Genomic DNA, 13,429 nt, shown 5'->3' with positions numbered 1-13,429 from the left:
ATCACCTTTTTTTGTGTCCCTACCGTAGTTGCATTATTTTTTCGCCAAGGTCTTGTATTGAGTCGAAACACTAAAGTCTTCTCCAGCACATTCCAAAGACTTTCAATGGGGTTAAGGTCAGGACTGTGGTGGCCAATTCATGTGTGAAAATGATTTCTCATGCTTCCTGAACCACTTTCTCACAATTTGAGCCTGATGAATCCTGGCATTGTTGACCTGGAATATGCCCATGCCATCAGGGAAAATAAAAATCCATTAATGGGATAACCTGTTCATTCAGTACATTCAGGTAGTCAGCTGACTTCATTTTATTATCACATAACATTGCTGAGCCGAGATCTGGCCAATTGAACCAACCACAGATCATAAGATTGTCTCCTGTACAGTTGCCACTATGCCTGAAGGGTGCATTGCCTCATGCACTTCCCTTCTTCCCCGATATGCCCATTGCTCTGGAATAGGGTAAATCTGGACTCATCAGACCACATTTTTTCCCCATTACTCCAGAGTCCACGCTTTATGCTCACTAGCAAATTGAAGCCTTTTCTTCTGATTAGCTTCACCAACAAGTGGTTTTCATATCGCTACACAACTGTTTAGTCCCAATCCTGTGAGTTTTCATTGCATCTTCTGTGTGGAAATGCTCTTATTTTCACTATTAAACATTGCTGTGAGTACCACAGTCGATTTTTTTACAGTACAACTTCACTAATCAATTAAGTGATCGCCGTGATCACGACACATTAGGACTGACAACCAATGGCGAGATGAGGGAGGAGACAGGACATGAACAAAAACAAATGCACATGGCAGCATCAACAAACAATGAGTCATGCAGAAGTGTGCACTGTCGCATGCATGAGGGGGAAATCCCTGACACTACCCAGCGGGGTCCGCCACTCCTCCTTGCTTCACGGAGGATGTCGCTCCCCCATGTCCTCGTCTTGTCTTGGTCTAATCCTTTGGTTTAGTTTTTGGCTTTTGTTTGTTTGTTAGCTGTTTATTCAATTTGTGACACCTGTCCCCTTGCTGGACCACTTGTCCCTTAGTTGTCTGGTACCTCATATTTTACAAATGTAAAACTTTGTGCATGTGTGGGTGGAGTGTGTTTGTGGGTGAGTAGGCTGCCTTGCAGCAGCTGACATTATGGGTGAAGTAATTTATTGTATGGGCTATACATGTGAAGAACATCTGTGATGAGTGGCATTTATATACGTGTGTGCGTGTGTGTTGTGTGTACCTGCACACTAACTGCTCCAGGGCTGGGAGGCTCATCATCAGGCTTGAGTTTGGAGCGTTTGTGGTGCATAGGGTCTCCTGTACTGGTCACTGCTGACTCACTGGTGGGTTTACTCTGAAACACACACACAGAGAGAGAGAGAGAGAGAGAGAGAGAGAGAGAGAGAGAGAACTGTACTTAAAACTTTCAGATGCACTTATAAAAATGCACACAGCAAAAAATGCTTGTTATGGTGTTATGGGCAAATCTCATCTCATCTCATCTCATTATCTCTAGCCGCTTTATCCTGTTCTACAGGGTCGCAGGCAAGCTGGAGCCTATCCCAGCTGACTATGGGCGAAAGGCGGGGTACACCCTGGACAAGTCGCCAGGTCATCACAGGGCTGACACATAGACACAGACAACCATTCACACCCACATTCACACCTACGGTCAATTTAGAGTCACCAGTTAACCTAACCTGCATGTCTTTGGACTGTGGGGGAAACCGGAGCACCCGGAGGAAACCCATGTGGACACGGGGAGAACATGCAAACTCCACACAGAAAGGCCCTCGACGGCCCCGGGGCTCGAACCCAGGACCTTCTTGCTGTGAGGCGACAGCGCTAACCACTACACCACCGTGCCGGTTATGGGCAAATAGACTGCACAAAAGAGTCTTGTTTGGGAGATCTATGGTTCCATTATAGTTATCTCTCATTATCTGTAGCCGCTTTATCCTTCTACAGGGTCGCAGGCAAGCTGGAGCCTATCCCAGCTGACTACGGGCGAAAGGCGGGGTACACCCTGGACAAGTCGCCAGGTCATCACAGGGCTGACACATAGACACAGACAACCATTCACACTCACATTCACACCTACGCTCAATTTAGAGTCACCAGTTAACCTAACCTGCATGTCTTTGGACTGTGGGGGAAACCGGAGCACCCGGAGGAAACCCACGCGGACACGGGGAGAACATGCAAACTCCGCACAGAAAGGCCCTCGCCGGCCACGGGGCTCGAACCCGGACCTTCTTGCTGTGAGGCGACAGCGCTAACCACTACACCACCGTGCCGCCTCCATTACAGTTAAATTACTAAATTATTGTTGAAGAAAATATGATAAACTGCAAAAAAAAAAAAAAAACTGTAAGGACATAATCAATGTAATAAATCAATGGCCTCTATGAAATTGTACTTCACATAGCTACAAAATTAAAGTTTTTCTTAAGTGAGTTTCTGAGACATTAAATAACATTTGTAGAGGCTGTGAAATAAAATCACAAAATGATCTTTCTGACAGCACAAACAACACTAAATAACCCATCTACTGTATGTGATTTTTATTGGTCTATATGCAGTGTTGTATGCATAACTAATATTATTTCTCACCCCACAGCAGGCACAAAAAAAGAAAAATCATACATGCCCTCCTTTCCTTCCTCTCGTTCCATCTTCCACGAATGGAAGAGGAAGGGCAATCGTCTCTGGTTGCCTGGCTCTGGGGCAGTGGTTGGTCAGCCCGAAAAGCTTTGGTTTTATTTTTTGAGGAGAATCTCACCCTGCTACCTTATCCCATCATCAGTATTAGATCTAACAGATCTACAGTATTAGCTCTATTACAAATTGTGATCAATTTGCTATTCAAGTAAGTGAGTAGTTTTTTTAGTACAAATCTAAATACAGTATGTTTCAGAAAATATTCGGCTATTAATCGGGACCAGACTGAACTTGGTCCTTGAGTATACTGTCTTTAAAAAAATTCTTTTAAAAAAATGCACGGTTCTCAGATACAACCCAATAGAAGATCCACCAAACCAATGGAGCTCAAGAATCTACCAGTACCACCATCTTAATATAACCAGATGGATGTGTAATAATAATTTATTTATAATAATAATAATTTTCTTCTTTCAGCTGCTCCCATTAGGGGTCACCACAGCAAATCGTCATGATCCACATATTTGATTTAGCATAGGTTTTACACCAGATGCCCTTCCTGACATAACCCTCCCCAGTCTATCCAGGCTTGGGACCGGCACTCAGTATGCACTGTCTTATGCAACCCACTGACTGGGTATTTTACCTAATCTGCATGTTTTTGAACTGTGGGGGAAACCAGAGCACCCAAAAGAAACCCACACAGACACAGGAAGAACATGAAAACTTCACACAGAAAGGCCCCTGTTGGCCATGAGGTTCGAACCCAGAAACTTCTTCCTGTGAGGCGACAGTGCTAACCACTTCACCACCGTGCCACGTAATAATAATAATAATAATAATAATAATAATAATAGGGAGGCACGGTGGTGTAGTGGTTAGCGCTGTCGCCTCACAGCAAGAAGGTCCGGGTTCGAGCCCCGTGGCTGGCGAGGGCCTTCTGTGTGTTGTTTGCATGTTCTCCCCGTGTCCGCGTGGGTTTCCTCCAGGTGCTCCGGTTTCCCCCACAGTCCAAAGACATGCAGGTTAGGTTAACTGGTGACTCTAAATTGACCGTAGGTGTGAATGTGAGTGTGAATGGTTGTCTGTGTCTATGTGTCAGCCCTGTGATGACCTGGCGACTTGTCCAGGGTGTACCCCGCCTTTCGCCCGTAGTCAGCTGGGATAGGCTCCAGCTTGCCTGCGACCCTGTAGAACAGGATAAAGCGGCTAGAGATAATGAGATGAGATAATAATAATAATCCATCATCCATCCATTATCTGTAGCCATTTATCCTTTATAGGGTCGCAGGCAAGCTGGAGCCTATCCCAGCTGACTATGGGCGAGAGGCAGTGTACACCCTGGACAAGTCGCCAGGTCATCGCAGGGCTAACACATAGACACAAACAACCATTCACACTCACATTCACACCTACGGTCAATTTAGAGCCACCAATTAGTATAATCTGCATGTCTTTGGACTGTGGGGGAAACCGGAGCACCTGGAGGAAACCCACACATGCCCCTTTTCCACCAAAGCAGTTCCAGGGCTGGTTCGGGGCCAGTGCTTAGTTTGGAACCGGGTTTTCTGTTTCCACTGACAAAGAAATGGCTCTGGGGCCAGAAAAACTGGTTCCAGGCTAGCACCAACTCTCTGCTGGGCCAGAGGAAAGAACTGCTTATGTCAGCGGGGGGGCGGAGTTGTTAAGACCGACAACAATAACAAGACCGCGAAAGATCGCCATTTTTAAGCGACGAGAAGCAGCAGCTGTACAAACACGAAGTCATCCATTATTATTATTATTGTTGTTGCTGCTGCTGCTTCTTCCGCGTTGTTTTTGCTTCGATATTCGCGCCAAGGTTTATGCAAACGTAGTGACGTAACTGATGTATACAGCGACGTAATGACGTATACAATGACGTAATGACGTATACAATGACGTAACTGACGTATACAGCAACGTAATGACGTGTCTTCTCTTAGCACCGCGAGCGATGGAAAAGCAAGCTGGTTCTCAGCTGGCTCGCAAGTTGAACGAGTTGTGAACCAGCACCAGCACTGGCCCCAAACCAGCCCTGGAACTGATTTGGTGGAAAAGGGGTACAGACACGGAGAGAACATGCAAACTCCGCACAGAAAGGCCCTCGTCGGCCGCTGGGCTCGAATCCAGGCCCTTCTTGCTGTGAGGCAATAGTGCTAACCACTACACCACCGTGCTGCCCTACAATAATAACAATAATAATAATAATTCTGAACACTTATTATTATTATTATTATTTATTCCTCCAGATAATTCCAAATAAATGCACAGCTGTACCAAGAACACCACATCATTAAGCCATTAGAAGATAAAGAAAACCAATAAACCTCATGGGGCTACCACTTCCTGTATTTAGAATGATCAATTGTTTGGTCTTCACTCTTTTCCCTTTAATTGTTCTTTTATGACCACTCAGGGAGACAAATTTCCTAGTCAAGTGTGCCACTTTGAATGACTTGGACCAGGACTCGGGCTCCTAAGGCTACGTTTACATTAGACCATATCTGTCTCGTTTTCTTCACAGATGCACTGTCCGTTTACATTAAACCGCCTGGAAACGCCGGGAAACGGGAATCCGCCAGCGTCCACGTATTCAATCCAGATCGTGTCAGCTCCGGTGCTGTGTAAACATTCAGAATACGCGGATACGCTGTGCTGAGCTCTAGCTGGCGTCTCATTGGACAACGTCACTGTGACCTCCACCTTCCTGATTCGCTGGCGTTGGTCATGTGACACGACTGCTGAAAAACGGCGCGGACTTCCGCCTTGTATCACCTTTCATTAAAGAGTATAAAAGTATGAAAATACTGCAAATACTGATGCAAATACTGCCCATTGTGTAGTTATGACTGTCTTTAGGCTTGCCATCCTTCCACTTGCAAGTGGTAAGTGATATGCGCTGGGATCACACACACAGCGGCTCAGTCCCGAATCGTGGCTTGTGCACTTCACTCGCGCGCTCTGTGAGCTGCGCAGGGCCGGAGTGCGCACCCTCCAGAGGGCACTCGCTGTTCAGGGCGGAGTGATTTGGAGCGCAGGATGCCTGCGGAGCCGAGCGTATCCGTGTATTGGCGTTGCTATGTGCACGCAAATCGTGTATTGGTGTTGCTGTGTGCACACTAATCATTTTAAAAACGTTAATCTGATGATCCACTGATACGGTCTAATGTAAACATGGGCTTAGAAGAAAGACTGGTGTAAAGAATGAGATTGGGTTCTATTTGCCATAGAACCAGATCTGAAGTCATCAACATGGCAACAAAATACAATTTGGATTGGTACAAACACAAAATCTGCAGTGCTCCCCACAGTATTCAGTGCTCCACCACAATCAGCAAGTAGATATTATGTAAACGTGTCGACCCTTCAGTAAAGAAAGGTGCACAGTAGATCTGGCTCTGACTAATGCCGCTTTTCCACTACAAACGCGGCTGAGTTGGGCTGAGCCGTGCCGTGCTGAGTCGGGCTGAGCGGGGCTGTTGGAGTTGCATTTCGACTACAACCGCGCTGAACCGTGCTGGCTGGAAGTGGGTGGACACATTGGGTGGAGTTAGCGAAAGTGGGTGGACGTCACGTGATGTCGTTAAGCAGCGCAGTGACATCAGTGAGCTTTTAAGCGGTAGTCTCACGACCCGAATAGTAAACAATAAACATGGAGGACATGGAGTCGTTAGTGTTGCTGGTCTTGGTGCTGTGGCTTGTTGTCACCGACAACGCGGACAGATACTGGCAAGAGCGTATAGATGAGGCGAGGCGCATAAGGCTTCAGAAATTCTCGTAATTCGTAATTATTCTCCTTCCGGGTTTACGGTGTTTACAGATCCCAGCGCGCTCGCGGGGCGTGTGTGGGCATGTGAGGACACTCCTCCTCACCAATCAGTGCACAGGGGAGTGTCTGCTCACGCCCCCAGCCTCACTCGGCACGGCTTGGCTCGCTTCAGCCCCACTCCAAAACCGTGCGAGTTTTAGGGGCTAAGCAGGGCTGAAACGAGCCGAGTCGTGCTGGTTTTTGGTAGTCGAAACGCGAGCCGTGTCGGGCTGAAGTGAGCTGAAGCGAGCTGAAGTGAGCTGAAAAAGGGTAGTGGAAAAGGGCCATAATAAAGGAAGCTGTGGGAGCTTTGCTGTTAACAAAATGTTTGTTAGTTCTCAAAGGGGCACATCAAAATGCAAAACTCTCAGTAATATCCCCTGGGGTTTGTGTGAGGAAAGGGCTATGTGCAATCACATGCTCCAGTCATAGGATGCTGATGTGTTTAGGACACGTTTCCATAATGCACACACAGCAACAAACAGCTCCAACACTGACGGTGAGTGATAATAAATCAAGCACTTTTTATAAAGAACAGCTGAGAATCAGTCCCATCCACCTCATTTATTTATTGAACATGAAGGGTTTTTTTTTGTTTGTTTGTTTTGGGTTTTTTTGCAAATCAGCAAGATTCATGAAACAATTCATAAGGGGTTATGAACACAACAGAACACTCACTTGTAAGTCAGTGGAGATGGCGGAGCGCTCTGTGGGCCCAGGTCCAGAGGGGGTGACGCCTGCTATGGGTCTCTGGGTACTGAAGGCAGGGCCAGGGTGGATGAGAGGGGGACTGTGCCCGAAAGCAGAACCCACAATGCCTGGAGGCCGGCCAATTAACTGCTGATGCATTTGCAGGGCCACTGGAGTGGGAGGGTAGGCGAAACTCATTGCAGGACTAGTCAGAGGAGATGAGAGTATGGGAAATATAAAGCGAATAAAAGTGTGAGAAAACAAGAAATCGATATCACATTACAATGTTGAACAGCCAATCAAATTAGAACTCTAATATTAAAACTATTTCATTTTGTGCAGTTTACTGTATTTGCATTTTAAAAATTTACAATTTGATTCAGTATAATTTCTCAGGCATACACTGAAATTGAAGTTGAATGAAAAGAAGAGAGAAAGAGTAAATAGATATACTATTCGGGTTTGTTTTACATGTCTGAATGTATACGCACGCACACACAGACACACATTTATGGAACAATAGGTAAATTCCTCTCTCACTATACTGGAAGTGTACAACACAGATATACAATACTAAAACATTCAGTATATTGATAATATTGTCCTCGTTTTAAGCAACAGAATGATTAACAATGCAATAACTCAATCAACCAGATTTAAACAAAAAATTTGTGAGAAGCCCAGCTATGAACATGTTTTCTGATGATTTTCCCATAATGATCAAAACTTTCAAACAAATCACTGTGTAGCTGCTTGGTAAAGGCCAATTTATGCTGACAACGCAGTCCTCGCAGACGGTGTCGCAGACAGTGTCTGCGTAGCCCCCCCCCACCTTCGCAGATGCTCTGCGCGCACCTCCCAAAAATTGTGACCACCGCAGAAGCCTCGCAGACAGCGCCGCAGACAAGAGGGCTCTGATTGGTCCACTCTACCCGCTGTACACACACTTCCGTTTCCCTACTTTCCCGGTCTGTTTTGTTTTCACGACCGGCATTTTTAAAAACACGAGCGAAGATGGAGCAGCATGAAGAGCGGTTGATTGAGGAAGTGAGGAAGTACGTACATCTATACGACTCCAGTTCTAGTCATTATAAAAAAAAAAAAAAGTTCTAGTCATTATAAGTAACCGGAGGATAAACACTCCACTAACCACACCCACCAACTACTCCTAGCAACTTCGCGCCCCCTTGCGTTGTGGCGGTGAATAACATCGCGCACGCCTATTCCCCCGCTCAACAATAAATTACAACTGTCTGCGAAAAGCTATCTGCAAAAGCCTTGTCGCAAGAGCATGCAGAGGCCTTAAGAAAGGACTAAAAAGAAAAAAGGAATGGTGAAAGTCAGCAGACAGAAGCCTACAGATGTTTGTACAATACAAAATTAAAATAATTTAGATATTAAATATAAATTAAAATATAAATATTAAATCAAAATATAAATAATTTCATATAATATTTGAAAATGATACTCCAACTAAGCAACTGAACTTATTTTTAATATGTTGGGATCCAAGGGCAGGTTTCTAAGGCCCCGTCTGTAGACTCCTCTGCTCCCTCATGTGCCTCATCTTATTATTTTCAGAGAAGAAATCAATGCAGCTGGACAGAACAGTGTGCTGTTCACTGTCTCATCACTCATCAGCTTGTGTCCACGCATACTCCAGACATGAGTGATCAGCTTGCGTTCCTAGATAAGTGATCAATCGCTCTGGATGGGGGTCAGCAGCCTCTCTGTCTCTCTTTTTCTGCTTTGGGCTTTTTGTTACTCTTTGGGCTCATAGATTCTTTCCTCTTCTCTCCATCCTGATCATATAGGGAGGTGGCCCAGTATGCTGATTGACACAACACCATCCATACTTGGAAAATCGTAGAACCATTAAACTCTTTAAACTGCTGTATGAATATTTACCCACATTGAATTTACACAAGATAAAAAAAAAATGCAGGCAAACTACATCATATAAAAACACAAAACCAAATTGATGATTCGGCACTGGTTCTTATAGACTCTTAAAGTGCCATTCCACCATTGGATGCATTTTTTTGGCATAAAATACAATATATTTTATGACAACATGACTAGACAGAGAAATCTTTTAGCTTCAAAATGATATCTCAAACATAATTTTTTGACAACGACAAGTATCTTAATTTTGCGACCAAAGTCACCTACCCTTTTAATTTCCGCGCGGTAGTGAAACGTGATGTCATCGGCAGGTTCCCCTTCTTGTGTACCACGTCACATGTAACGTGGCACAGATTATCAGCAATGGCGGCTAGAACGCGATTGTCAGCTTCAGAAAAGAAGCGAAGGAAAATAGCAAGTGATGCCCAAAGGAGACAGTCGATGGTGAATATCGGCACAGCAATCGACAAGTGGAAATCGCGTTCTATCCGCCATTGCTGATAATCTGTGCCACGTCACATGTGACGTGGTACACAAGAAGGGGAACCTGCTGATGACATCACGTTTCACTACCGCGCGGAAATTAAAAGGGTAGGTGACTTTGGTCGCAAAATTAATATACTTGTCGTTGTCAAAAAATTATGTTTGATATATATCATCTCATCTCATCATCTCTCGCCGCTTTATCCTTCTACAGGGTCGCAGGCAAGCTGGAGCCTATCCCAGCTGACTACGGGCGAAAGGCGGGGTACACCCTGGACAAGTCGCCAGGTCATCACAGGGCTGACACATAGACACAGACAACCATTCACACTCACACCTACGGTCAATTTAGAGTCACCAGTTAACCTAACCTGCATGTCTTTGGACTGTGGGGGAAACCGGAGCACCCGGAGGAAACCCACGCGGACACGGGGAGAACATGCAAACTCCACACAGAAAGGCCCTCGCCGGCCCCGGGGCTCGAACCCAGGACCTTCTTGCTGTGAGGCGACAGCGCTAACCACTACACCACCGTGCCGCCTATATATCATTTTGAAGCTAAAAGATTTCTCTGTCTAGTCATGTTGTCATAAAATATATTGTATTTTATGCCAAAGAATACATCCAATGGTGGAATGGCACTTTAAGGATTTTTTGTTTACTTTAATTTATGAAAAACAAACAAACAAACAAACAAACAAACAAACAAACAAACAAACAAACAAACAAACAATCTCATTATAAAACAGCTTAAAAAGTATTTCACCAATAAACTTATACATTATTATTTGATTAAAAACAAATCTAGCAAATCAAAATCAACCTAATGAAATGCAACTCTTGGGTAGGTCAAATCAAAGACGAAATTTCCTTTGCCATCTATTTTGCAAAAGGTTAGTAGGAAAAAGGAAAACATTCCAACATAAAATTAGGTCTTTAGGTAAAACAAAAACTCATTATCACAATTAAGTCTCACCGTAAAATGATTTACAACATTGTAAATGTCTTCACTCATCATATCTGTGTCACTAATTAGCTACATTCACACATAGAGTGATATTCCTCTAACTCGTGTCATGAACAATTACGTTTTCCAAGTTACTTATTTTCTGAGCTGCAAAAAATACCCAACTGCACATTTGACAACCTAATGAGATTAATAAGAATTCTGAGCTTAATTCTGAGACATTAACCAGACGTTTGCTCAGTTGCTTTCTGACAGCTACAAAAGCTTTAGATATATTAACAAATGCAAAAACAAAAACTGCAAGATGTTTTAATAAGACATGTTTTCTATTTACTCTTTTGCCTTGTCTATTTGCCTTCTCTCTTCTTTCTCTTTCTCCATTAGAGTCCGTGTTAGTGTCCCCAACCCAGCCTTATCTTCCTTCCCATGTCCCCTTCTTTTACAACCCTTTCATCCATCACCCACTTTCCTTTCCTCAGTTTCCAGTATGAGCAATTGTACAATGGTGACATTGGGGTAAAGCTCTCCCACTCTGATGGAGGGAACATTAATCAGGTGATGCATATCGGAGGGACAGATGCGAGGGAGGAGGAGAGGAGTCTGTTCACACGTTTCCGCCTAATAGCACTCAGCCTGTTCCCTCGTTTATTTTGCCACTGTATGTTCATTTATCACTCTGCTGCAGAGCCTGAGTTGCACTGCTCCGCTCTCCGGTTCTCTCTTCCTAGCCATCTATCTCTCTATCGTTCTTGTTCTCCACTACTCATGTCTTCCCCCTGCCAGTCCTGTCTGTTTTAAACACGCCTTTCTCATTAGTGAAATACCTTCAGCACTTTATCATGGTATTTTTTCCTCACTCAATAATCCACTTCTTTTTTTCCCTCTTCTCTTTTTCCTTTACTTTCTGGTTTCTTCTGGCTTTCTCTTTAGGTTATTTTCTTAGCCCACATTTTGGCTATTTTTAACAGGTTTACCGCAGAGTGGTTGCTTCGACATACAGTTTGTGGATATAGAAATAGAGGAACTAAAAGCATGAGAGAAGTGGGAATAAACATTTGCCCACTATTTTATTTCATGTTCAGAAACTGCGATGCCATAAATTTCATTCAAATGGTAACACGGTAATACCATTACAGTTATCAGTTACATACTTTCTCTTTTACCAGTAGGGGCGTTTTCACACCAATAGTTCGTTTGCCCTGGTCCAAATCAGTTGATGAGTTCATAAACTTGGAGAATTTTCCCACTGGTTTGGTTTCTTTTAACACAGAGAAAAATCCAAGTGAACTAAAATGCATCACTACAAAGCATGCGAGAACGTTCACGCCTGCTTATTGGTCAGATGTGTCTGAGACAGGAGCAAGAAAGTAAATATAGGAAGTGTGTTCTCCTGTGTTCTGGACTAGTGCATATTTATGTGAGAGAAACTTTACTATTTAACATAGAGCAATGGCATAGTTGCTCATAACTATGATAATTATTTGGGCAATATACCAAGCAAAACTAAACCAGCAGAATGCCGAATGCACTTCGAGGAAACATCTTGGAAACACTGTACTGCTTTACACTTTGCAAAGAAGACGTACTGCCTTCAGACGACTCAGCAGAGCAAGGTACAACAAGATGCTAACCATTAACATGTTAACTCGAAGATGTGTTTGGTAAGTGTGATATGTTAATGGTCTTGCCATCTGTTTGAATCACACCTGGCTACAGGGGCCGTTTAGCTCAGACTTGGGTGGTGTTTACATTAGACCGTATCAGCGGATCATCAGATTAATGTTTTTAAAACGATTCGCGTGCACACAGCAACGCCGATACACGATTCGCGTGCACACAGCAACGCCAATACACGGATACGCTAATCACATGACTAATTAGACGGCACGTCACATGATCCCAGTGCATATCGGGCATGCGCAAGTCACTCACCACTTGCAAGTGGAAGGATGGCAAGCGAACACCTTCTCCAGCAGATAAACACACCTGGCTGTGATGTTCATGCTCTCACTGAGTTTAAGCGCCTGAAGGAGGTAAATAAGTTGAAATGTGTAAATAAACCTCAGTGCAGCTCAGCGCTTCCTCCTGCGCTCCAAATCACTCCGCCCTGAACAGCGAGTGCCCTCTGGAGGGTGCGCACTCCGGCCCTGCGCAGCTCACAGAGCGCGCGAGTGAAGCGCACGAGCAGTGATTCGGGACTGAGCCGCTGTGTGTGTGATCCCAACGCCAGCGAATCAGGAAGGTGGATGTCACAGTGACGTTGTCCAATGACGACGTCAGCTAGAGCTCAGCACTGCGTTTCCTCGTTCCTCAATGTTTACACAGCACCGGATCAGATACGAACTGGGTTGAATACGTGGGCCCTGGCGGATTCAAGTTGTTCCGCCTGTGGAGTCGTTTCCCGGCGTTTTAATGTGCACGGACAGTGCATCCGCGACGAAAACGAGACGGATACGGTCTAATGTAAACACCACCTTGCAGAGTACACCTGGTAGTTGTGTTGGATCAAGGTTGGCTCATGTTCCCACCACAAACAAACTGCTTGGGAGATCATTTGGGACCATATTGAGACCACTTCCTCTCAAGGGTCTTGGGTGTGGTTGTTTTGGTCCACACCCGAGTGCAATTACTGTGGTCCCACCTGCTCAAACAAATCGCAGCAAGCAGGAAAATAAACCAGAGTCAGATTTAACTGGACTAAAAAGTGCAGGTGTGAAAACCCCTTAAACTGGCTACTACTGGTTCAGTTGTATCATCATTATTGCCTTCAGTAGATCGCAACAAGCATTTTTTTTTATTTTCCATAGAAGCAGTATTATGTAATAATCTTAATAAAGGTCAGCAAAATTTGCTTTACTGAACAGATGAAATAATTCTGGTAAGGCTAATTAAGC

At 44.4% G+C, this 13,429-nt stretch overlaps 1 protein-coding gene across 2 annotated transcripts in view; it reads right to left on the bottom strand.

The window, feature by feature from the left end:
• gli3 (GLI family zinc finger 3) overlaps positions 1-13,429 on the bottom strand; it is a 363,740-nt gene that overhangs the window by 40,865 nt on the left and 309,446 nt on the right. For both annotated transcript variants that reach the window (XM_060900066.1, XM_060900067.1), the window contains 2 exons: positions 7,169-7,385; positions 1,241-1,354 (listed from right to left, as the gene is read on the bottom strand). In XM_060900066.1, coding sequence (XP_060756049.1) covers positions 1,241-1,354; positions 7,169-7,385 — 331 coding nt within the window. The remainder of the gene's footprint in view (positions 1-1,240; positions 1,355-7,168; positions 7,386-13,429) is intronic.

Source organism: Neoarius graeffei, chromosome 19 (assembly GCF_027579695.1).
Source record: "Neoarius graeffei isolate fNeoGra1 chromosome 19, fNeoGra1.pri, whole genome shotgun sequence".
Classification (NCBI taxonomy): Eukaryota; Metazoa; Chordata; class Actinopteri; order Siluriformes; family Ariidae; genus Neoarius; species Neoarius graeffei.
The sequence above is the reverse complement of the archived record's forward strand: the minus strand, read 5'-3'. Positions and strand labels throughout refer to the sequence as shown.